This window comes from Monodelphis domestica, chromosome 4 (assembly GCF_027887165.1).
Source record: "Monodelphis domestica isolate mMonDom1 chromosome 4, mMonDom1.pri, whole genome shotgun sequence".
NCBI classification, from domain to species: domain Eukaryota; kingdom Metazoa; phylum Chordata; class Mammalia; order Didelphimorphia; family Didelphidae; genus Monodelphis; species Monodelphis domestica.
The window spans coordinates 400,905,834-400,928,786 of NC_077230.1; the positions used below are offsets into that span (position 1 = coordinate 400,905,834).

Consider the following 22,953-nt stretch of genomic DNA (forward strand, 5'->3'; position numbering starts at 1 on the left):
GGGAGAGTAAAAGAGAGAGTGACCAGAGGGAATTAATAGATTAGTCTGCCAACTTGGGGTGGGTGAGGAGTAGGAAGGGGGATCTGGGGAAGGTCAAACCTTACCTCTGGTCCCAGGGGACAATTGAGGCTGGCGGACTAATTCCTAGGCTGGACGTTTGTTTGGCTGACCAGGCTGCTGAATGGGGCGCAGCTGGAGGGCTGTGGTTGGCCTTGGCAGTGGGGTTGACAGGTCGGACAATGCCATGGTTTCCATGTGCACCAAATGTGTGTGTGTGGTGGTGGTTGTTTAAGTGTTTAAAAGGACAGTTTGCAACAAGTAGGGGCAGAGGAGCAATGTGTTGGCTTGCTAGACCTCGAGCAGTGGGCCAGCAGAGAGGACTTCCCGTCTTCCTGCTTAGAGCTCCCAATCTCAAAACATCTGGCATGGTCCATCTGGGGAAAACTTGGGGATGGGGGGATAAGGTGAGGATCCAAACAGCCAGCTTGTGCAGAAGCCACAAAGATCAGGCCTCAGACATCATTTCCATCCCGCCCCTGCTCTCCTACAGGAAGATCACCCCCCCCCCCCCCACCTGAGTCAACCTAGCAAACTAGCACATAGCCTAAAGCTTGGTGGCGTGCTTTCAGGGCCCGTGACACCATGCACTCGTCTCTGGATCCAAGATACACGGGGCACCTGCTGAGGAAGAGCTGCTCAGGTAGCCTGGGGTGGGCGCTGGGTGTGTATGTGCGTGCGATCAGTGCTGAATCAGCAGCCCCAGGGAGACACGCACAGGCACATGCGGGTGCTGGGTTGGCAGGTGGGTTTGGAGATGTCCCCAGGTAGGGCAGAGCAGGCCCACTGGCACATCTCCCGGGGCCTGATAAAGCCTGCCTGATCTCCCTGAACTAGCTCCATAGATAGGCTCTCCCAGGTTCAATCATGGGGACCCCCTGGTCTGCTTGGGGCCATGTTTCTCACACCCCATTCCTCTCCTCCTCCAAATGCTTCCCATCACACCTTATCCTTCTATACCTCCCAGTGGCTCTCATCCTGGGCTAGACAGAACAAGGATCTGTGTTTTCTGTTGGCTTTAGGAAATTCCTGGTATGAACAATTCCCTGAACTAACGGCAATATAAACCTTTGTGAATGAGCAGATGGGCCTTAGGGGACCTGGGGACACTGGAGGGGAGCAACTTGCCTAGTCACACACCTGATCAGAGACAAGATTTGAACCCAGGACTTCCTGACTCTAAGCCCAGCCTTCTATCAACTACTGGCAAGCTGTGAGAGGAAAAAAATCAAGTATGCCCAAAGCCATGGAGGGGGAGTGAGCATGTGCTCCCAAGGAATCTGGTTTACATCTGAATGTAAGCTCAGGTGGACTGTGAAGAGAAGATACTATGCAACTAGGGAGATCCACAGGACCTTAAATGCAGAGCTGGAAGGGATCTTGGAGACCCCAACCCTCTCCCCTGACAGATGGCCCTGGCCCAAGGACCCACAGGGAAGAAGCATCTGAACCCAAGCCCTCGGACTTCCTCAGGATCACAGATTTCAAGCTCAAATGGGCTGCCAAAGGTCCTTATTGAAATCCCTCTATTTACAGATGGGGAAACTGAGGCCCAAAGAGGTGGCTTAATTCAAGGTCAGACAGGTAATTAGCCCCAGAGGCAGGATGTGAATTCAGGCTGTCTGATCCCAGGACAAGGACTCTTTCCACTGACTCTTGTCTGTCTAGCTACGCCTCACTCAGTATCCGGACTGGGTAGGGGTGTGTACTTTCCTCACAGTAAATCTGGAAAACGGGCTGTAAGCAGAGGACAGGGAAGAGAAATCTTAAGATTTTCTCCTATTTCTTCATTAGGCACAGGACTGGCCTTGTGATTTTGCTGCTATTAGGAATCCCAGGTGAGGAAATTCCCTGCAGCTCACTGTTCTACAAACCTGCCAAGGTCAGAGGGGCTGTGCCTGCATCAGAGAGAACACCTGGCCCCCACGTATTTCTGAGCTCCTTGCTCTGAGGCCAGCTCTCTACCCACCACCACAGTGCAGTGTCACATTATTCCCCATTTACCAGAGCTCTGAGAGAGATGGACTTACCCAGTGTTGCTAGCCTTGTAAAGAGCAGGGCTGGGTCTCCCTGAGCATGACCACCTCTAAGTTACAGCAGGAAAGAAACTGCCAATGAGGGCCTCTTCTGAGTCTGGAGGCCCAGGTCTTGGAGGCAGGACTTGAGCTCAGGAGTTCCCTGGTCAGCTCTCCACTCCTCCACTGACCTCATGGCACTGCCCATCTAAGCTCTAGACAGCACTCCAAGACTATAGGTTGTTGAGAAGGGGCTGGCCTGTACTGACAGGGAGTTTCCTCCCTAAGCCAACAAAATCACAAGTGCAGTTCCTATCACTATCTTAGTCCATCTCAACTCTAAACTGCGTCTATTCCAGACCTCCCAGCCAAAACAAAGACAATCAGATCTCACATGTGAGCCCAAAAGATCTGAGTTAAAATCTTTACCTGTCAAGGGGGGGACCATATTAAATTTACTCTGGAGAGGAAGAGAAAGGCAAGAAGACAGGACCAATGTAGTAGGCAGACACATCAGAGATTGAGAGGAAAGTTTATTGAAAAGGCAGGGAGTAAAAGGCACAGTGAGAGGGGGGCAGATAGGAAGGAATGATGAGGCAGGAAGGACGGACCAGCCCACCTGAAGCTGTCTCACCACCTAGTCCCACCAGCCCTGAGATCCAAGGTCTGAGCCCTGGAATAATCCCTGTGGAAACTAAATGTACATATGCCAAACCCCAAATGAATATTCCTTCCAAGTGGAAATGTTTTAAAATTTAAAAAAGATCAAACAAGATGGTACCCAGAATCAAAACTTCGGGACAACCAAGGGCCAGGAGGCATTTATTTAAAAGTTGTGAACATGAAAACTGGCACCAGAGGTGGGGTTTACAGTGATTGGGGTCACCAGACAATCAACGAAAATGCTGCTGCTGCTACTATTACTACAACCCCACAATCTGATGTTTAGAGAAAGTCACAGAGATAGCCGTCACAGGATGAGGGCATTGAGAAAAACACTCTCTTTAGAATTCTAGCATCCTGGAGTCACATGGGTAGAAGTCTGCTACTGGGTGGGGAGGGATGGGGGCTGATCTGAGCTGAAGTCAACTATTTCAGAGAGGGTTTGGCTTGGGGACAGGGAGAACCCTGGGATGGGAATTGTGGATGATGCATACCTGGGAGAGGGACCTTTCTGGGCAGGGCCATCATGTCAGGAATAAAGACCACCAAGCGAAGGACCCCTTTCACCCCAGGGAGAACATTCCCTTCTCAGCCCATTCTTGGTATCAATCACACTGTGCCCTCAGTGTAACTGCATAACAACCACCTAATGGCCTTTGGGGGAACCCCAGCACTTCTCAATCCAGATTTTCAATTAATACATCCCAGATGAACAAGCCATTCCTTGGGGGTTTCCCAACTTCCAATGCCCACAGGACACGTCTCCACGATGATACTCCCTTTTTTTACATCACAAACTTTTCAAAACAAAAAATTAACTTTATGTTAAAATAAATGTGACATAGCACTCAGAAGCAGAGGGGGAGGAGGAGTTACCCCAAAGAGCCCCCACATACATACTATATACACATAAACACAGATTTGGGCAAAGGGGATAGGAATCACTGTCTTAAGCAAGTCCACCTCCATCCCTGACTGTCCTTCCAAGGCCCACCACCAATCATAAGGGGACATTAGAATGATATAGATATATAGGTATATATTTTTTATAATGATAAATAATTTAATTCTCATACACACATCTACAACTACCAGAGAAAGCTTAATAGTAACACATGGTTAGTATATATTAAAATGGAAGGTTTAGAGGAGAAATGAGAAAAACAAAATTAAATCAATGAGATAGTGAGCTCTAAATCATTCTTGACTAGAGAAATGCAAATTAAAACAACTCTGAGGTACTGCCTCATACCTATCAGATTAGCCAATATGACAGTAAGTAATAAATGTTGGAGGGGATTGGCAAAATTAGGACACTAATGTACTGTTGGTGAAGTTGTGAACTGACCCAACCATGCTGGGGGGCAATTTGGAACCATGTCCAAAGGGATATAAAACTCTGCATATTCTTTGATCTAGTAATGCCACTACTAGGTCTATATCCTTAGATACAGAGATAATAATAACAAAGGAAAAAAAAAGGCTGGGTAGGTGGAAGAAGGACCTACTTGTACAAAGGAGTCCTTTTTGTAGTGGCAAAGAATTGGAAATTGAAGGAATGTCCATCAATTGGGGAATGGCTGAGCAAATTGTGGTATATGATGGTGACAGAATACTTTTGTGCTATAAGAAATGACAGAGCAGGATGATTTCAAAAAAGCTGGAAAGATCAACATGGACTGATGCAGAGTGAAATAAACAGAACCAGGAAAACATCATACAGTGATTAACTGTGAAAGACTTAGCTATTCTCAGCAATACAATGATCTTGGACAATTCTGAAAGATTGAAGACAAAGAATGCTATCCACATCTCCAAAGAAAGAAATGTTAGAGCCAGAATGTAGATCAAAGCAAACTATTTTTCACTTTAGCTTATCTGGGCTTTTATTTTGGGGTTTTGGTTTTATATGAATATTCTCTTACAACAATGAATAATATGGAAATATATTTGCATCTTATAACTTCAGAAAACATGTGAAAAATTGTTAAATGTAACTGGCAAAATACCTTTTTAAAAAAGAAAGAAAAAGTCTGAGGAGAGAGATGGAGAACCAAAGGGCGAAAAACCTTGAAAGAAGAGAATATCCTCAAGGAACTTATATTCTCTTATAACAGTAGTTCTCAACTTTGGGTACATGAAATTGATTTTTAAAGAATGTTTTGGTAATTTTCAAAAGTATATATATATATATATATATATATATATATATATATATATATATATATATATATATATATATATATATATATTTAAAGATGGTAAACATCTTTAAAACTTGACTACCACACCTCTTTTAGGTCTTGGAAGGACTCTATACCCATGCTCTGACCCAGAGAGAGCAGAAAAGCTAAGTGGATCAATCAAGCCTCACTGAGGGGAGAGGGTCCTTCTATTTTGCACCCAGTATCTGCATAGAAGAGACTAAGGACATGATCCATTTGTCATCATAAAGGCTACTTATCAAGCAGGGTTAGGATCTCAATCCTGGTCTCCTGTCTTTTAGCCCAAGACTCTCAAGTCAAGAAGGGAGAGATATGAAAAGAGACCTTTCCCTTGCTTCTTTGCAGAGACGAGGGGCTACAGGTGAGTAATATTGCAGACACAGGTAGACTTTGGGCAAGGGGTGGCTTAGTTTTGTTGACCTGCTTCTGTCTCCTACTGGCATAAGGGATGGGATTCTCCTCAGGGTAGAGGAGGGGAAAGGATATGTTGGGAAATCAAGATGATGGAAAATAAGAGATATGGATAAAATTTAAAGGGAAAAAAGGAGGGGGTGTTCAGGCTTAGCAACCAAGCCCATTTTGGGGAAGGAAGAATGTTGTTTGTCCCTCCTGAATACCCTCCATGTTTTTGTAGTCAGGCATGATGGGACCAACTTTCTATTGGCCCCTTAGCTACCTGGCCCAACTAATCAACAAAGACCTGTTTCAGACTTTGGAAGGATCCCAGTCAGGCCAGTTTATCTGTAAGGCACAACTCTAAAATCACTTAAAAGTAGTCAGAACAATAGTGATCCTAGGCCCCAGGTTGTACCTTCTGTAACCGATAGCACTGTCTCTCCTTTTGTAGATGCCAATGCTGGGCCAGGCTGGGGGGGGGGGGGGGGGAGAGGATGGGATAGGATGGGGGGGATGGAAAGGGGTCGCTCAGGGCAGAAACTACCTCCTGGCCAAAAAGGAATTAAGTCTTTCTCCTCCTCAGCTCCTCTCCTGGCTCCCTATCACCTCATGGGGGAGAGGGGGAATCACTCATCCCTAAGAGGTTCAGTGACTGTCCTCCATTGGCATAGAACTTGTTATTTTGGAGCCCAGGTTTTTAATGTTTCATCTAGTGCACCTTTCCTTCTGTTAAGCCGCCTCTCAAACTTCCCTCAGTTAACTTTGTTCATGATTTCATAGCCAGGTGAAAACTAGTGATTGTGCTAAGGAAGCAGAGGATGTGCAGGTTAAGCTAGAAAAGGTATTCATAAAATCTCAGTGGAGCATGGGGTGGCAAGGCAGGCACGCTTATACCCCAAAAGGCTAGTGTAGAAGTTCTTGGGGAGGTCTCTTCCTCTCTGAGCTGGTGCCCCCTCCCCCCATTACCAACATCACTGCTGTGTGGCTAGAGGGGTGGAGCAGAAGGCCTTGCCCTGTTAGGCTCAAGTCAGGCCTGGAGGTAATGGGCCTCCACTCCATGTCAGTCCCAGGAAAGAATGAACCATGGCCAAACTCCCTCAACTGAAGAGGCCTGTAAGCTCCATTCTTTGGATAGCATAGATTGACTTTATAATCTTCTTGGTACCTAGTGACCCATATCTCTCTCCTGGCAGGAATCACTAGCCAGGCTGCCCATAGGCTCTGTTCTCTCACAAACCACTCTCAAATCTAGAACTTGGAGCAACACAATCACGCAGGAGCTATGTGCCATCCATCGGTGCTGATCACCATCTCCGCAGGCCCCTTGGTGTCCCTGCAAATACTATTTGTGAAACTTGGCTGAGGACTGAGGAGCACAGGACAGCAGCATCCCAATTTACTGATCCCAAATAATCAAATTACTGTATGCTGCAAGGCGGACCATATGAAGTCACAAAGACAGGGCTCTCCTCCCTGATTCTCCCAGAGGGGCATTCATAGCATCCCTTATCTAGCAACCAATCCATCCACATTTATGAAGCATCTGTCACGTGCCAGACACTGAGCTTAGTGTTGGAAGGGTCTCAGAGGCCATGTAGGCCAAGTGACTTGTCCTCAGACTCCCTTTCTCCTGAGCAAGTTGCCTCTTGGTACCAATTTGTCCACAGTGACTAAAGTCACCTTAGAGAGATCCCAGATGCCAGCCAACCTGGAAGCTTAGAGCCGCAGGGTATGACCACCAAATTATAGTCAGAGGACTTCACTGCTGGGGCTCTTCAGTCAATCCTCCTTACTGAGCACCCTAAGGGCATGGCCTGATGCTGATCTCCCAGCCTCACAGAAGTGGCTTCCCTTTCATTTGGATGACACTTTTAAAAGCATTTTCACCTAGCAACTGAGGCTGGTGAAGTGTAGTCTTGTTAAATTATTTGCCCAAGGTCACACAGAGTTATGGCAGAGCCCTACTCATATTATGTTTCCTCTCAAAGCTCCCAATAAAAGTTGCCTCTGGTTCCTTCTCCACACAGCTTATTTAAGGAAAAGAGCAATTTTTCATAACTTGGGAGACAAAAATGTTGACAGCTGCGGGGGACCAGGGCCAAGTGAAAGTTAGATTGGAAAAAGAGGGTGTGGGCATACAGAGAAACGTAGGGCCTGGAGGACCCTGAAAACCTTAAAGGTCAAGGCTTAGCCCCAAATAAGAGACATGAGAATGCATCACCTGCCCTTCTCTGAACAGGTAGGAATCATAGGAAAAAAATGTGTTCTTTGTGAATAGAGGTAGGGGTAAAAACAGAGGTCAGACAGGAAACAAAGGTGACAGGAAAACAAGTTATCAATGAAAAAGCTGGACTGAGGTCAAAGCAGGGAGGGTCCTTAGACCACAGAAGGCCAGAGTCAGAAGGGTCCTAAGAAAACATCAATCCAACTGTCTATTTTGTTGAGGAAACCAAAACCCAGAGAAGGAGAGTAAGTGGATCTGAGTCTAGAATGCAGAGCTCCAGCCCCCCAATGTGTTGTCCTTGCTACAAGCTCACCCTGCTCAGCCACAATATCCATCTAGCTGCTGAGGTCAGGCTGGCTAAGCCCCCAGAAAGAACCCGATTCTGTCTCCCGTGGATTCTGAAGGTCATGGATGGGGATAGCACTGAAAGGAATGGCTGAGGCAGCAGAGTAACATCCAAAGCCATTTGTCTCGAGGTGGGATCTGGAGAACTTCAGATGAACAGAGACGGGGCTGAGAGAAGAGCAAGGCAGAACTCTGGGGATGGCAGGCATCGATAGTGAGATGCACCAGCTGGGGATCTGGGGCTCATATAACTGCTGGGAAGAGGTTCTGGAGCACTTCTACCCACTGGGCTATGGTGGCATGTATGAAGACCATCCTCTGGGCAAGAAATGCTAAATAGTGATGGGGAGATGAGCTGAAAGGTCTCACCAATCAAAGGGCAAAGACAAAGGCTCCTCCAGCCTCTTCTGGCTTCTTCTAACCTAATCTTAGGGCCAGGGGATGAGTGGCCTTTAGAAGTCAGTCCCAGAAGTCTCCAAATCAGTCCCCAGTGTAGAATGGGCAGCTAAAACACCACAACATGGTAATGATTCAGGAGTCATTCAGGGGCCACCCCAGGGAAAAGGAGAGATGTCTGAGGAAAAAAACAATGCCAGGTTTCAAGAGCCTAATACTACTGTCTGTCTTGTCAATCAAGAGACATGGAATCAGAAGCAATGGACAAAAGGAGAGTATACAATGAGTCCTTTGATTGGACAATCTGCAGAGTTCCTTGGGAGGAAGCCCAGAAAGAGGCAGGCCTAAATGAGAAGGGAGTGATCACTGAAAGAGGATTCAGTCAGAACAGGAAGAAGAATCCTTTTCCAAGATGGTGAGAAGATGGCAAGGAGATGACCCCTTTCTGTCCATCCAATCAATAAACAAGTGTGACAGGAATTGTGTTAGGCCTTGGGGATATGAGACAAAAGGAATCAATCCCTCTGAGAACTACCTGGCCTCATCAGCCACCCAGAAGCTGCACCTTCAAGATGGTTATAACCTCTGGGGGAACAGGGGGGCTGAAAGAGAAACAGAGACAGATAGAACCAGAGAGAGAAGACTGTCATTCTTCCATTTGTATCTTCAGCTCTTGGCACATAGTAAGCGCTTAATAAAAGCTTTTTCAGTCATCCACTCATTCATCCATTCACTCACCCATTCAGCCAGCCACTTGAGTGGGTGCCAGGGAAGCTGGCTGCCCAGGTACCAGTCCTGACCTGGCTCTAATTGCTAGAAGGAGCACCTGGCACTAAAGGCCAGAGAAGAGGCTTTCCCAGGAGGAAGAATGCAAGACAAGACCTCCCATAGAAGGAAGGAGGAAATGACAAAAATAGACTTTAGAGCCTGAAAGGTTTCACAAGCAAGAAGAGGGTAAAAAACTGGCCTGGGCACCTTGGGGACCGACGGTGTCAGGGAAGATCTCAATGCATCCCTAGGTCTAACCTAGGTAGAGGGCAAAAACTGTCTCCCCAGCTGCATGGCCTTGGTTTCTGACCTACCTAGCCATTCAAGCCTTAATTTTTTGTCCAAAGATGCCAGCTGGCATTCCTACTGCTCTTCTTGGGTAAGGGTTACCATCTGAGATAAAGTAAAGGCTCATCCAGCATGTACCCTCAGAGGGATGAAAAGAGATGGGACCAATGGCCCTACTCTTGCCCCACTGGGATCTGAAAATTCAGAGCTGGAGGGAAATGTAAAGATGATCTTTTTCATTCTATAAATGAGGAAACTGAGGCCTGGGAGGTGAAGGGCTTTGTCAGAGATAACAGTCAACCTCAAATGACAGCACTGACAGCCTTGTGGAGGCAGAGCTAAGAGTGGTCTCCAGGGGGTCCCATCCCAGAGTTCCTCTCCGAGTTGCTGCTGGACCAGTTACAGCTGGCAGTGGGTCCTCCTCCCCTAGGCCCAAGGACAAGCCCTTCATTAGCTCACGAGCTCAATAAGGAGAGGGGCTGTCTTGACCTTTTGTATGTCCAGCGCTGAGCACAGTGCATGCACATAGCAGGCACTTAATAAATGATTGCCTGGCTGCCTGACCTTTGACAGTTGCCTGGAGCCATAAGATATTAGAGCTGAAAGGGACTTATAACAAAGTTAGAACACAGAACCTCAAGAGCCAGAAACACCTTAGAAATCACTGTATCCTTTTTATAGGCAAGGATCCTCTCAATATCCCCACCTCCCAGCCAAGGAAGGCTGAGAAAACAACAGAGGAAGGAAATCAGGTCATGTAGGGAAGGTCAGAGAAGCCCCCCCAATTCTCAGCCTTTAATGAGGAAGAGGGAGGAGAAAACAAGACACAGGCCTGCCCTCTTACCTAGCCGCATAGCTCCAAGACAAGGGCAACAAGGGTATAGGGGAGAACTGACCCAACCACCACCACCACCACCACCTCCACAGGCCTCAGGACTAGGAAGCAAGGTTCAGGTTCAGAAGGCAACAACAGCGTCCACACAGGAGAGAGTGGCTCTCTGGTGGGCCTGGCGAGTGGGCTCAGAGGGCAGCATGGACACAGGTGGACGAGAGGAGCATGGGACCCAAAGAGGAGGGACTTGGGTCTGTGAGGGGTGCTAGCCATGGAGAATGGGAAGTCTTGGCCAGTTCTACCAGCAGAAGGCATTTGGCAAGAAGGAAGGGAAAGGAGAAAGAGACAGGAGCACCAATCAGGTGGAGGATGCCAAGCTTGGGGGTTTGTTGTTTAAAAAACAAAATATGAAAACAAAGGCCCTCCCCCGTCTGTCACTGCTGGAGCTCTGACCTTCGGGGCCGGTATCTCCGCTGGCCCGTTGCTTTCCGGGTAGCCACAGCTGCAGTGAGGCCCACCAGGCAACACAGGGATGTGGCGCTGAACTTGAGTGTGTCTAGCCAGCTGGGGGGGTCCATGTCTAAGTAGCGCTCCATCAGGTGCAGCCCCAGGACCAGGAACCACAGGAACGAAGAGAAGGCGTCAATCCTTCGAAGCCTGTGGGGAGGAGGGGGGGCCCATGGGCCAGTGAGTCACTGTCAGAGTTCCTTGACCCCTAGGAGTCCCACTGGGGCCTACGGTTCTCGGCCCCGCTGCAGGGCAAGACCCCTTGGTCCTGCCTACTACAATGCCATCTGCTTTCTGGTGGTCAGGAGGACCATGTGCCGGGGGGCCCTCAAGGCTTACTTTTTCTGAGGAAACCCCAAAGCCCGGGGAGCTGAAGTCACTGAGCTGGAAGGACTCAGGTCTCCCTGGTCATTGTGATGCCTTTTCCTGCTGAACCACCATGGCTCCTCTTACTCATCTGACCAAGAGAGTATTGATGAAGCAGCTTCTGGGAGCTGGACACAGTGCTAGGCACAGAGGACACTGCTGGCTGCTCCTGCTTCCTGGGGAGCAGAGGAGCTGGGCTCCAAATGAGGGCCTCTGAACAAGCCACTTGACCTCTCTAGGCCTGTTTTCTCATGTTTTGAGGGAGAGGAGCTACACTAGATGGCTGCTGGGGTCTTGTCCTGATCCCACTTGAGGAGCAAATGTGAATTTCAAAACTACTCAACCCTGTTCAAACCATTCTTTAGAGGATGGGATTTGGCTATTTCCTGATCAATAACAATAGAGATACTTGGAATGACAGAATCAGGTCTTGGGGAAACTACAATCTCCACCCTACTCAGGGTAACAGGATTTAGGAAGGGCTGCAGCAAAGCTCAAACCAATGAGAGGCTCTGCCCTCACACCTGGGGGCGCTTTGGAGACCTGACAGAGCAGAAAATGGAGAATGGATAAAAACCGACTTGAAAACATGACCTCTCTGGATAAAAGGTCTTAGGCACCAAATGGCTCCACAGACCTGATAAATCCTCTTCAGATCTGTTCTGACCCCATCTCCCCCATTAGACCAGCAGCTCCTTGGAGGCAGGGACTATCTCTTGTCTGTTTTTGTATTCCTAGGACTTGGCAGAGTGCCTGGCATACAGCTGTTGTTGGTGAGTTTTGTCACTCTTCATGACCCCATTTGGAGTTTTCTTGGCAAAGACACTAGAATGGTTTGCCATTTCCATCTCCAGTTCATTTTACAGATGAGGAAACTGAGGCAAACAGGGTGAAGTGACTGTCCACAAAGCTGGAAAATGTCTGAGGCCAGATTTAAACTCAGGGAGATGAGTCTTCCTGAGTCTGGGCCTGCCTTTCTATTTAGAGCTTTAAAAGTGATAACAGAGAAAATGTAAACCATATCACTATTTGGGGGCTACTAGAAGATTATCCAACGAACCCCCAAGTTTAAGCTTTAGTTGCTTAAATGGTGCTAATGTCTTGGAAACACCCTATGGGGGATGCTGGGGTCGTATTTAATGAAAAGGTGGCATGTTAGCAGTGGATCTGAGATGTGGGAAACTCTCTGGTTCTGATGATTATCCGCAGTCCATCCAGCCTTCCTTTGGGTCACACACAAACGTGCCATCTCCCCTCTCTATGCCTGTATATGGGCCATCCCTCAGGCCAGGGGTGGACTGGGAGATGGAGTCTCTTCCTTTTATGGTCCGTCTCCTGGATGAGGCCTTTCAGGTCCCTCACGACGGCCAGCGCCCTGACTCCCAAATAACCTCATCCTGAATTTGCTCCTCTTGGCTCAGTTTTGCAATGACAAGAAACTTGGCTTTCTGAGAATTGACTGGAAGAAGTGGAATTCCCTGCTACCTGCCTGAAGAGCTGGCTGGGGAAAGGCTGCACAACCTATGCCGTCTGTAGCCTGAGGAGGAGAAACTCTTCAGAGCCCCCAAAAGAGCCAAGACCCTTGCCAGCTCTCTGGTCTGGGGGGACAGCTTGTCACTGAAAGAGAGAACATGTCACCCCACCTCGAAGGTTAGCAGAGTTTGTTGTTGGTCTAGTGGCGGGCTGGAGTAACAATAAAGGTGATGAATGTACCTGACCACTCTCTTGGGCACACGGGTTTCCCCACTCATTTCCCCCTTTTGAGGTTTCTGTGTGTATCCCCATGGATACTGTGTGCCTTGGTAGGAGATGTAACCCAGGAGCAAATTTTCATATTTAGATTATTCCTTCTTGAATAATGTTATGATTACTACTGCTTTTGCTTTATCATTAATGAAATGTTTCATGTTTAAAAACTAATGGTGCTGGGGGCAGCTGGGAGCTCAGTGGATTGAGAGCCAGGCCTAGAAATGGGAGGTCCTGGGTTCAAATTTAGCCTCAGATACTTTCTAGCTGTGTGACCCTGGACAAGTCACTTGATCCCTATTGCCTGGTCCTTCCTGTTCTTCTGCCTTGGAACCAATACACAGCATTGATTCTAAGAAAGAAGGTAAGGGTTTAAAAAGACAACTTACTGGTGTCATGGAGACAGATTTCCTCTAAATGGGCAGCATGCCAGTGGGGGCTCAGGAGTTGTCATGGCAGCTGGCAGGTGGGCACAGCTCTCCCTACACATCTCAGACTCTGAGTGAGTTTGCATTTCATCCTTGGAGTTGTGGCCATTGTAGGGGCCTCTCTTGGGGCATAAAATCCCAGCTCTTTCTGCAAGGGCAGCTTCAGCCCAGAGAGGAGGGAGGAGAGGTGCCCGCGGGCTCCCCTGGGGGAAGTCACCCCACAGCAGTGTCAGAAGCAAGCTCTGAAACTGAGTGTGTATGGTGCCGAGGCCCGGGTCAGCCACGCTGCTCTCTAGCTCCTCTCCCAGCCCCAGTCCTGTGGTCCCAGAGGGCTGGCCTCTGCCTTCCCCCTCTCTCTCTCCCCAGCCCAAGGCACCCACCTGATGCGGCCTGCCAACAGCATGGCCAGGAGGCAGGTGAGCAGGCCCGACGCCACCACTGCCACCTGGTGGCTCTGGCCGAAATCCCAGGCCCCACGGAGGTTCTCCAACACGTGCTCGGGAAGCAGATGGAGCAGCTGCTGCCAAGCCGGGGCCGTGCTGGTGTTGGAGGAGGCCGAGGTCCCGGGAGAGGAGACATTACCCCCCGCCAGCAGAGCAGGGGTCCAGGAGGCGGCCGGGCCGAAGGGATGGCCGGAGCCGTACAGGGCAGTGACCAGCAGGAAGCTGCAGAGCAGAAAGGCCAGGAAGCGAAGGAGGATGACCTGGGCTGGAGCAGTCACCGGAGAAGAACAGATGCTCTGAGGAGGAGAAAGGGAGAAGAGCTGAGGCCCGAGGCCCTGAGAGGGCAGGGCAGCAAGCACGGAGGCCTCTCAGGTCTGCTCCGGGGCCTGCCTCGCAGGTGAGCTCATGGTCCTTCCCCAGGGTCGCCTCTCTCTGCTCACACTCCAGCTGGTGGGGGTGAGGGAGGGTCACCGGCATGGTTAGCCCTCGTGCTTTCCCCCAAACCCCTGAATCTAAATCGTCCGCACTAGGGGAACGGCCCTTCCCACGGCTCCCATAATCAGTGACTGGAGCTGCGGCGAGACCCGCCACCTCTCCCATCTCGGTTCTCCTTCAGAAACCGAGGACACAGCGAGGCTGCCCGGCATGAGGCTGCCCTGCGACAAGACTAAAACATAATGGAGAAATGGGCACAAGAAACCCAGAGTACAGAGAATGTTACTATGTGGCCTTCTCTAGGCAGCAAGTAGTGAACAGATAAGTGATGGCCTGGAGTCAGGAAGACCCACACCAGACACATCCGAGCTGTCTGACCCGGGCCAAATCACTTCAGCTGTTTGCCTCAGTTGGCTCAACAGTAAAACGGGAGCAGTAACAACAGCACCCAGCTGTTGTGAGGACCCAATGAGGTCAATGCTGCCCAGTCCCCAGCACAGGGCTAGAGAAAGGCTCCTTCCCTTTCCTCAGAGTCCATCCCTGCAGGGATGCTGGCACGGCTCGGAGGCCATTTCTATCTGAGTGGGGCTTCCCTGGGCTAGCACGGGGACCCAGCCACCCTTACCCAAACCCTCTTCTCTCCCCAAGGCCCCCCAGAGCCTACCTGCACGGAGGCCTTGTCTGCCTCCCGCCGCTTAAACTGGTGGCTGAGCAGGAGAGCCCGCAGCTGCCGGTTCTGGTGCTTGATGTAATACTCCACGGCAGCCTGGCAGGGCCGGCACAGCTTGTACATCTGCTCCAGGTGGTGCCGGTACACCTCGATCTCCTCGTCATATTTACCCTGTTGGGAACAGAGGCCAACTCCATCACCTGGGGCTGCACAGGGAGGGATATGAAAGGCAAGAGAAGGGACAGGGGAGAAGGGGAGAGCCCCAGGACACAAGATGCTTTTGGGTTTCAGCCCAGATGATGGCTCTGGGCAGAGCCTGAAGGGCCCTCAGTCGCTTTCATGGTAAGGTAGAAAGCCCTGGCTCTTCAGAGGCCTTGGATTCAAATCTTGCCTCTGGGACGGGTCATTTTCACCTGACCTCTCTGGCTGCCCTTGGTTTTCTCCTCTGTAAAATAAAGGGGTTGGATGGACTTGAGGCCTTTGAGGCTCCTTCCAAGTCAAAATCAATGATCCATCTAGTCCAACCCATAATTGAATGAGCTCAATGAGGGCAAAAAGCCATTAACTGGGAGCTGGCTTTTTGGAAAATAAAATATAACAGCTAAGCCATCAGTTAATTTGATTCCGAAAAAGACAGAAATCCAAATGACAATATCAAAAATGAAAAAGGTGAATTTACAACCAGTAAAGAGGAAATAAAAGTCATTATTAGAAGCTATTTTGTCCAACTTTATGCCAATAAAACCAACCATCCAAACAAAGATGGTGAATATTTTGAAAAATGAAATTATCTATATTATCAGAACAGGAGGGGGAAGCTAGGTGGCTCAATGGATTGAATGAGGTCTTTTGACAGGGGATCCCGAGTTCAAATCTGGCCTCAGATACTTCCTAGTTGTGTGACCCTGGGCAAGTCAAATAACTTAGTGCTCTTCTACCTTAGAACCAAAACACAGGACTGATTCCAAGAGAGAAGGTAAGGGTTAACAAAACAAACAAAAAAATAGAACACTTAAGTAGGCCAATATTAGGAAAAAAAAATTAAACAAGCCATAAATGGACTCCTAAAGGGAAAAACCCAGGACCAGATGAATTTACAAATGAATTCTACCCAACATTTAAAGAACAATGAATTCCAATACTACGCAAACTGTTTGGGAAAATAGGTAAAGGAGTCCCATCAAATTCCTTCTAGGACATATATAGTCTTTTTTTAAAATCCCTACTTTCTGTCTTAGAATCAATATTAGGTACTGGTTCCACGGCAGAAGAGCAGTAAGGGCTGGGCAACTGAGGTTAAGTGACTTGCCCAGGGTTGCACAGCTGGGAAGTATTTGAGGCTAGATATGAACTCAGGACCTCCCATCTCTAGGCCTGATTCTCAATCCACTAAGCCACCCAGCTGCCTCCCAAATACAGTCTTGATATCTAAACCAAGAAGAGTTGAAGTAGAAAAAAAAATCACTTTCTAATTTCCCTAATGAATATGGATGCAAAAATTTGAAACAAAACATGAGTAAGGAGATTACAGGAGATATATTCCAAAGATCATACATTATGATAAGACTGGATTAATGCCAGGGATGTAGGGCTGGTTCAATGTTAAGAAATACAAGCATAACTGATCCTTTCAATAGAAATGGAAAAGGCTTTGATAAGATAGGATCCCCTTCCTATTAAAAACACTAGGAAACATCGGGATAAATGGTGCTTTCCTTAAATGGATCCTTGCTGTAGGAGCCTGCAGCCACCCCAGGAAGGTATCCAGGGTTTCAGGAAAGGCCATTCCATTTCAGCAGGGCCAGCTCTGGCTGGTGACTGTAACTTCCACCCATTGTTCCCAGCTCTGCTCTCTGGGGACCCTGAACAAGATGAGGCCGTTCATGAGCCTTCCCGTGGCTGAAGTGAGCTTGCATGTTCTTCATTCCCCCAACCCCTTCTCCTCTTGGGCCTCGAGAGTCCCGGGGATCGTCACTGATTCTCCTCTAGCACGGGCCTGAGATTTCTTGAATTATAGAAAATCCCGTGTCTGGTGCTTTAAATCAGTCGCAGGCTTTACCCACAGCATCTCATTTGATTTCTCACAACCCTCTAAGGTAGGTACCACGATTTCCATTTTCCAGGTGAGGACGCCGAGTCTGAGAAAGGTTAAAGCCTGGTCTATAGTTACGAGGCTACATGACTGTCTGAGGCAGGCTTTGAACTTGGGTCTTCTTGACTCCAGTAACCCATCTCGGGCCTCCCCTAGCCAACATGCTGTCTCTGGAAAAGTCCACAAGACGCTCCAGAGCTCGCAGCAGCTGTATTTCTTACTCCCTTGTCCCCGGGATCCTCATGGCTCAGAAGGGCCAGGCCTAAGTGAGCTCCCAAAGACAGGACAGTGCAGCTACAGAACTGCACAGGGGAGCCGCACAGTCAGCACCTGCTGGGCTGTGGCTGCCTCCGAGGACATGGGGCCATTTTGCCCACGTCAAGAGGCACCATCCAATCGTCTACCCTGACGTGGGCAGGTTTCCATCCTCTGCTCAGTGACCTCTCCACTGCAGCCCCAGAGGAGGGCCTCCTGTTTCCATGGAAACAGCAGCCTTGCCAAAGCAGGAGCCGATCTTATCCTCCACAGTCTGGCAGGGCGGCCCCCCCCCCCCCCCCATTCATCTCCCGTCCATCTCCCCTCCATCTTCCCCGGCCTCTCCTCTCTCTTGGCTGGCTCTTCTGCTTGCTTTTTCTTCCCTCCAAGGTGGCACCTCCAGTTCTCCATGCCAGTGACTTGGTGGGGCCATCTCTCCATCTGTGCCACCCTCTTGGGGCTCAGCCCATTCCATGGATGTTACCAAGGGAGGTGAAGCGAGCAAAGGGGAAGAGGGCCCGGCACCGGCTCTTCCTCCCTCCTTCCCTGGCTCAACCCCAGAGACCTCTGGGCACAAATGCCGACGAGCCTGGGATGGCTCCCTCCTCTGCGCACGCCTCTCCCAAGCCTTGCCCTTCAGTGAGCAAGAGGGCAGCCTGCTGTGAGCCTGGAGCTCTGGGACTCTGGCTAAGAAAGCAGCCACCCGTGAGGAAGAGGGGCATTTCAGGACGGCTCTGAAGGAAATGAGCTGAGGACAGGCTGCAAGCACCAAAGGCCTGAGAAGAAGGCCTGGGGGAGGCCCAGGGGAGCAGGTGACTCACCCACGGTCATGCAGTAGCCGCTCACTCTGCTCAGAGCACAGCCTCAGGAGCAGGGGGCAGTCAGGGGACACGTGAGCACTTCCTGAGGGTGCCCAGATGCCTTCTGGGTACAGACTAGACTGGACGGTCCCTTCTAGCCCTCAAATTCTACAATTTGACGACGACTCCGAGCAAACGGACGGCTGCCTCGGCCATCAGACTGCTGAGCGCCGGGGACACGGAGAGGCAGGAGGCAGCCCTACTCTCACGGAGCTCCCGGCTGTGCAGGGGTGGAGGATGGCAGAGGAGAGGCCCTCGGAGTCAGGGAAGCTTCCTGCAGGAGGTGAGGCTCGCCTGTCCTCTGTCCCAGTGACCTCTGACTAGCTCCTGACCTGGATCGAAGGAGGCCCAGCCACGCTCGCTCTCCCAGCATCCGAGTCCAGGGCCAGGACAAAAGTCAGGTGCGGCGGGTGGCCTCAGCGCCTTTCAGGGCTGCCTGAGCTCCGCTCGCTCCGTGGCACCCGCTCCCACCACCTTCCAGGGACACAAGTTGTCACATGCTGGGGTGGACCCCCCCCCCGCCCCCGCTCTGATGGGTTTGAGGAGTTTCAGTGACCCCAAACTTGGGTTAGCCCGTCTGTGGGGTGCGGCCGCTGGGCATGCTCGGCTTCTGGAAGCCACAGGGGAGGGCTGGGTGGCAGGTGGTCCCGAAGGAGGCTGAGCAGTCCTGCCAAGGCTAGGCCTCCCCAGACACCCCCTATGCCCCAAGGACGTGGGTTCAACTCCTCCCTCAGACATCCATTCATGTGGGATCCTGAGCCAGGGACTCACCCCACAAATGCTAGCTCGCTCATCTGTAAAACGGGGACAACCCTAGCTACAATGCCTACCTCGTGGGGCAGCAAGACACAAGGGGGGTCGGCAAGCCCTCCGTAAATGCCAATTACTATGGTCTGGCCGTGAGGGGCATCTCCCCGAAGGGTGAGAGCTCATGTGTGGGCCGGGCTGGGTGCCAGCCATCGTGCTAGTGTTGGGGACACAAGACAAAAGCCAGAACCCCGCCTCAGCCCCTGGCAAAGCCCTTCCGGGGAGGCCGGGGGAGTCCCCATCCTCTGTGAGAATGTCTACCCCCTCCAAGGAGGGGTAGAAGGGAGGCTCCAGGGGAGCCCGGACCCAACCGTGGCCCGAGGCCCGTACAGGGGAGAGCCAGAATGGCCTCCGAGGGCTGGCAGGTAGCCCCCCTTCTACACCCGAGCCCCGCCTCCCCTCCGGCAGAGATGGGGGAGGCCCTCAGCCAGGCTGCCTCGCTAGGAAGGCCCAGCCAGCTGTCCCCTGGAGTGGCCCACCTGCACTGGGGACCCGGAGGGAGGGGAGAGGCCCCCCCGAGCCCGTGGCCAAAGGCCGGTGGGGCGCCCCGCTCACCTCGTCCCGCGGGGCGAAGGCTGCCAGCTGCTTGATCTTGGTGGTCTGGTGGTTGTTGCACTTCTTACACAGCAGGACCTGGCTGCTCACCCACTGCTGGGGCTGCGCGCCGTCGCAGAAGGGCGCCGTGTGGGCCACCACGTGGTTCAGGTGCTCCAGGTACTGCGCGGGGATGGGCTTGTTGTAGTCGCCGTTCTGTGGGGAGGAGAGGGGAGGGAAGGCCCGGTCAGGGGAGGCCCGGACGATGCCCCCGTTTCACAGATGAACAAGCGGAGGCCGGGGGTGTCCCGGGGGCAGAGGCCGTGATCCTGCTCGGGGTGAGGGGGAGCCTCAGGCTGGGCGCCCGCTCCGAGAAGGGGCCCGGACGGGCCCGCACCCACCTCCTGGAAGCCGTTGTACTGCTCGCAGTTGGGGCAGTCCCAGCAGTTGCGGTTCCCGTAGGGCACCACGGTGTCCTGATCGCAGAACCAGCAGTTGACGGTGACGTGCGTCGGCTTTTTCCTAAACACAGAAAAGAAGAGGATGAGGGTCTCGGAGGGTCTCGGAGGGCCCTGACGACTCTCGCGGACAGACAGCCCGGGGGGCCGCTGAGGAGGCAGCCCCGGCCGTGGCACCCACCGAGGGAGACTCACCCGCCGCGGGGGCCGCTGTGCCACCCCATGCTCACACCAGCCACGGAGGCCGGGCCCGCGCCTCCCCTCCACCCGTCCCTGCTCCGTGCCAGCTCCTGCAGCCGCCCGGGGGAGTTCTGATTCCGGGGCTGCCCGACAGCTGTCCTCGCCGAGCCGGCCCTCATTGGTCAGCTCCAGGCCGACAGCTGGGGGGCTACGAGATAATCCCGAACGCCTGCTGCGAGGGGCCTCTGAGGGGAGGCAGCTGCTCCGTGTCCCTCCCCCCGGAGGCCAAAGCCAGGCAGAAACGAGCATTCCTGAGCACCTCCTATATGTGGTGGGCTTTTTGCCAATAGTCCTCCCAACAAGCCTGGAAGCTGGGTGCCAGTTGTGTTTTATTCCCATTTTACAGAGGAGGAAACCGAGGCAAGGCGGCAGCAAAGTGGCCTGACCAGGGCCAGACTGGACTCCAAAGCCAGAGCTCTAACCACTGCTCTGGCCGGCGTGCGCAGGGCCAGAGAAGGGAGGCCTCTCGAGGCCGCTGCGTGGCGGCGCGGGCAGCGAAGGCCCCGTACCCTCCCCGTTCCCTGGGGCGCGGGGCGCAGTGCTGGAGACTGCAGGCCCGGCCCAGGTGGGGCAGGACAACCCAGCTCTTTTGGGGTGAAATCAGTCCCGTAGAACGACGGATTCTTTAGGCATCAGGGCTGGGGGAGAGACGGAGGCCCAGGATTCTAGCTGGGCTCGGTCCTCCTCACCTACCCTGAGAGCGCTGGAGCACAGTCTGGAGATGCGGGTTCAGATTCTAACGGTGACCTTGGACAGGTCACTGCTCGGGGGGCCTTGGGGGCCGGCTCTGCCCTGGTGGCTCAGCCTGATTCTTCCCTCCTCCTCTAACCCTCCAGAACCACCAGGGGCAGAGGGAGGGCTGAAGGCCTTCAGCCCACTGAATCCCATTCCCTAAGCAGGGAGGGAGCCAGGGGAGAGACAGCCAAGAGTCCCCCCTTCAGCAAGGTCAGCGGCCCCCAAGAGAGCTGGATTCGGTGCCGGCCCCTGTGGAGATGGAAATGCTCATTTTAATGCGTGTTTCAGTTCAGAACGAAATGGATGAAACAGAGAAGCAGCGAGTAGAAGAGGATCTGCGCAGGGGAGAGACTGTGCTCTCTGTGTCTTAGTTCATGCAGGCTATCCCCATTTCACAGATGAGGAGAGCGAGGCAGGCAGAGGGGAAGTGACTTGTCCAGGGTCACACAGCTGGTGCGGCCCGGAGCGCCTCCCTCCCAGGGGCGCTGTGCCTGCACCACGCAGCCTCTCCAAGGGCTCCTTCCAGTTCCTGACTTGGTCCTTTCCTCCCTGGTTCTCGGTGGGGGTGAATCCGGAGTCTCTAATGAGATGATCCAGTGGGCCCAGCAGGCCCTCCGCGGCCCACATCCCCCGCCTCCTGCTCACCAGTAAAAAAAGCCCGGCTGGCTGATGAATGACTGAGAGACCAAGAGCCTCTCTCAGCGCCAGGCTCCTTTGGAGGCAGTCCCGCGGGGTCCGGCCGGCCCTGCACGGTGATGAACACCCCGCCGAGGCTCGGCGGGGGCTGCGGTGGGAGCACACATGGGGGGCGCCCCTTCAGGAGGCCCCCAGATGCCCTATTCCCCCACTTCTCTGCGGAGGAAACAGGCTGCAGAGAAGTGATTTGCCCGGGTCGCTGTCCAGAGCCCCAGGCTTTCGGGTGAATGAAGAAGGTCCAATTTAAACAGCTCCTCTGTCCCACTGGGCTTCTAACCTCGGAGCCTTGTCTTCCAGGGCCACCCTGCGGTCAAGCCGGGCACCCCAGTGCATTTGGAGTCAGAGGTCCCGTGCTCAGGCCCCTGCTCTGCCCACACGACTGTGGTCAAGTCATTTAACTTGTGGGCCTCAGTTTCCCCATCCGTGAAATGAGTTTGGACTCGACTCTGAACATACCTCCAAGCTCTCACGTCTATGGCCTGTCGTCCCAGAGAGGGCTGCTGCACAGAGCCGTCACTCATCAGATGCTTCCTGTCCGGGTGACCCTGGGCCAGTCACTTAGCCTGCTGCCTGGCCCTCTGCCCTTGGCACTGGCACACAGGGTGCGGGATGCCAGCCCTGCCCGGGAGGCTCCATCACTCGGACCCCAAGTCCCTCAAGGGCCGAGGGATGAGCCCCGGCTCCGTCCCAGGCCCGGCCCACTGGGGGGTCTCCCTCCTCTCATCTACCACCGCAGGATGAGTCCGGCCCCAAGAGATGGGCACAGCCGAGGCGCCAGCGGCCACTGCTTGGAGAGGACGGCAAGAAGGGGGGACGTACTAAGTGTGGCCTGCTGTCCCGGGGGCATGGGCTGCTAGTTGGGTGGGTCTAGGTGGGCCCCTGTCTGGGAGAGGCTGCGTCTCCTGACTGCTAAAAGCTGGGGCTTTGGGGAACCCTGCAGGGATGGGGGTTGGGCCATGCAGGCTCCCCACACTCTTCCAAAGGCAGTCCGGACTCTTGTCCTCGGCACTCGAGGCCAATTCCGTCCTCATTCTGTCTTGTGGCCGCCCTCCAGATCCTTGGGCAAAACCGACGGCTCCCTGACCCGGACCCCCTCTAAAGTGCAGCCCATCAACCTTGCCGCCCTTGTGCCGGACACGTCCTCCTTCCTCAGTTCTATCACCAACAAATGAACCAAACCCGCGTGAAAGAAAAAGCAGGAAATCTGGGTCCTGGCCTCAAGAGGCTGCCACTCTAGAGACTACACAAAACACGCGGAAGTAAGGAGGGGACGGATGTGAGGCAACACTGGGGCCAAGCTTTGAAGGAGCAGAGAAGGAGGGAAAGCATTCCCAGCCCAGGGCCCAGCCAGGGCGAAGGCCTGGCACCCCTCCTTAGGAAGCTGCCTCTGATCTCTGGCGTCTGGTGCCCCATTTCCTGCCTAGACAGGCAAGCTCGGTGAGCACTGGCCAATCCCGCCGCTCCTTGGGGCT

The 22,953-nt window shown here is 52.5% G+C and overlaps 1 protein-coding gene across 3 annotated transcripts in view; it reads right to left on the reverse strand.

Moving 5' to 3' along the window:
- Window positions 1-22,953, reverse strand: part of TMEM201 (transmembrane protein 201) — a 50,079-nt gene that overhangs the window by 21,968 nt on the left and 5,158 nt on the right. The window contains exons 2-7 of one of the 3 annotated variants that reach the window (XM_056795818.1): window positions 19,754-19,874; window positions 19,374-19,568; window positions 14,799-14,975; window positions 13,637-13,995; window positions 10,663-10,866; window positions 105-434 (exon numbers count right to left, since the gene is read on the reverse strand). In XM_056795818.1, coding sequence (XP_056651796.1) covers window positions 105-434; window positions 10,663-10,866; window positions 13,637-13,995; window positions 14,799-14,975; window positions 19,374-19,568; window positions 19,754-19,874 — 1,386 coding nt within the window. Of the gene's footprint in view, window positions 1-104; window positions 435-2,423; window positions 10,867-13,636; window positions 13,996-14,798; window positions 14,976-19,373; window positions 19,569-19,753; window positions 19,875-22,953 lie in introns of those variants that run through there. The other 2 variants (XM_056795819.1, XM_056795820.1) reach the window with 2 other exon arrangements.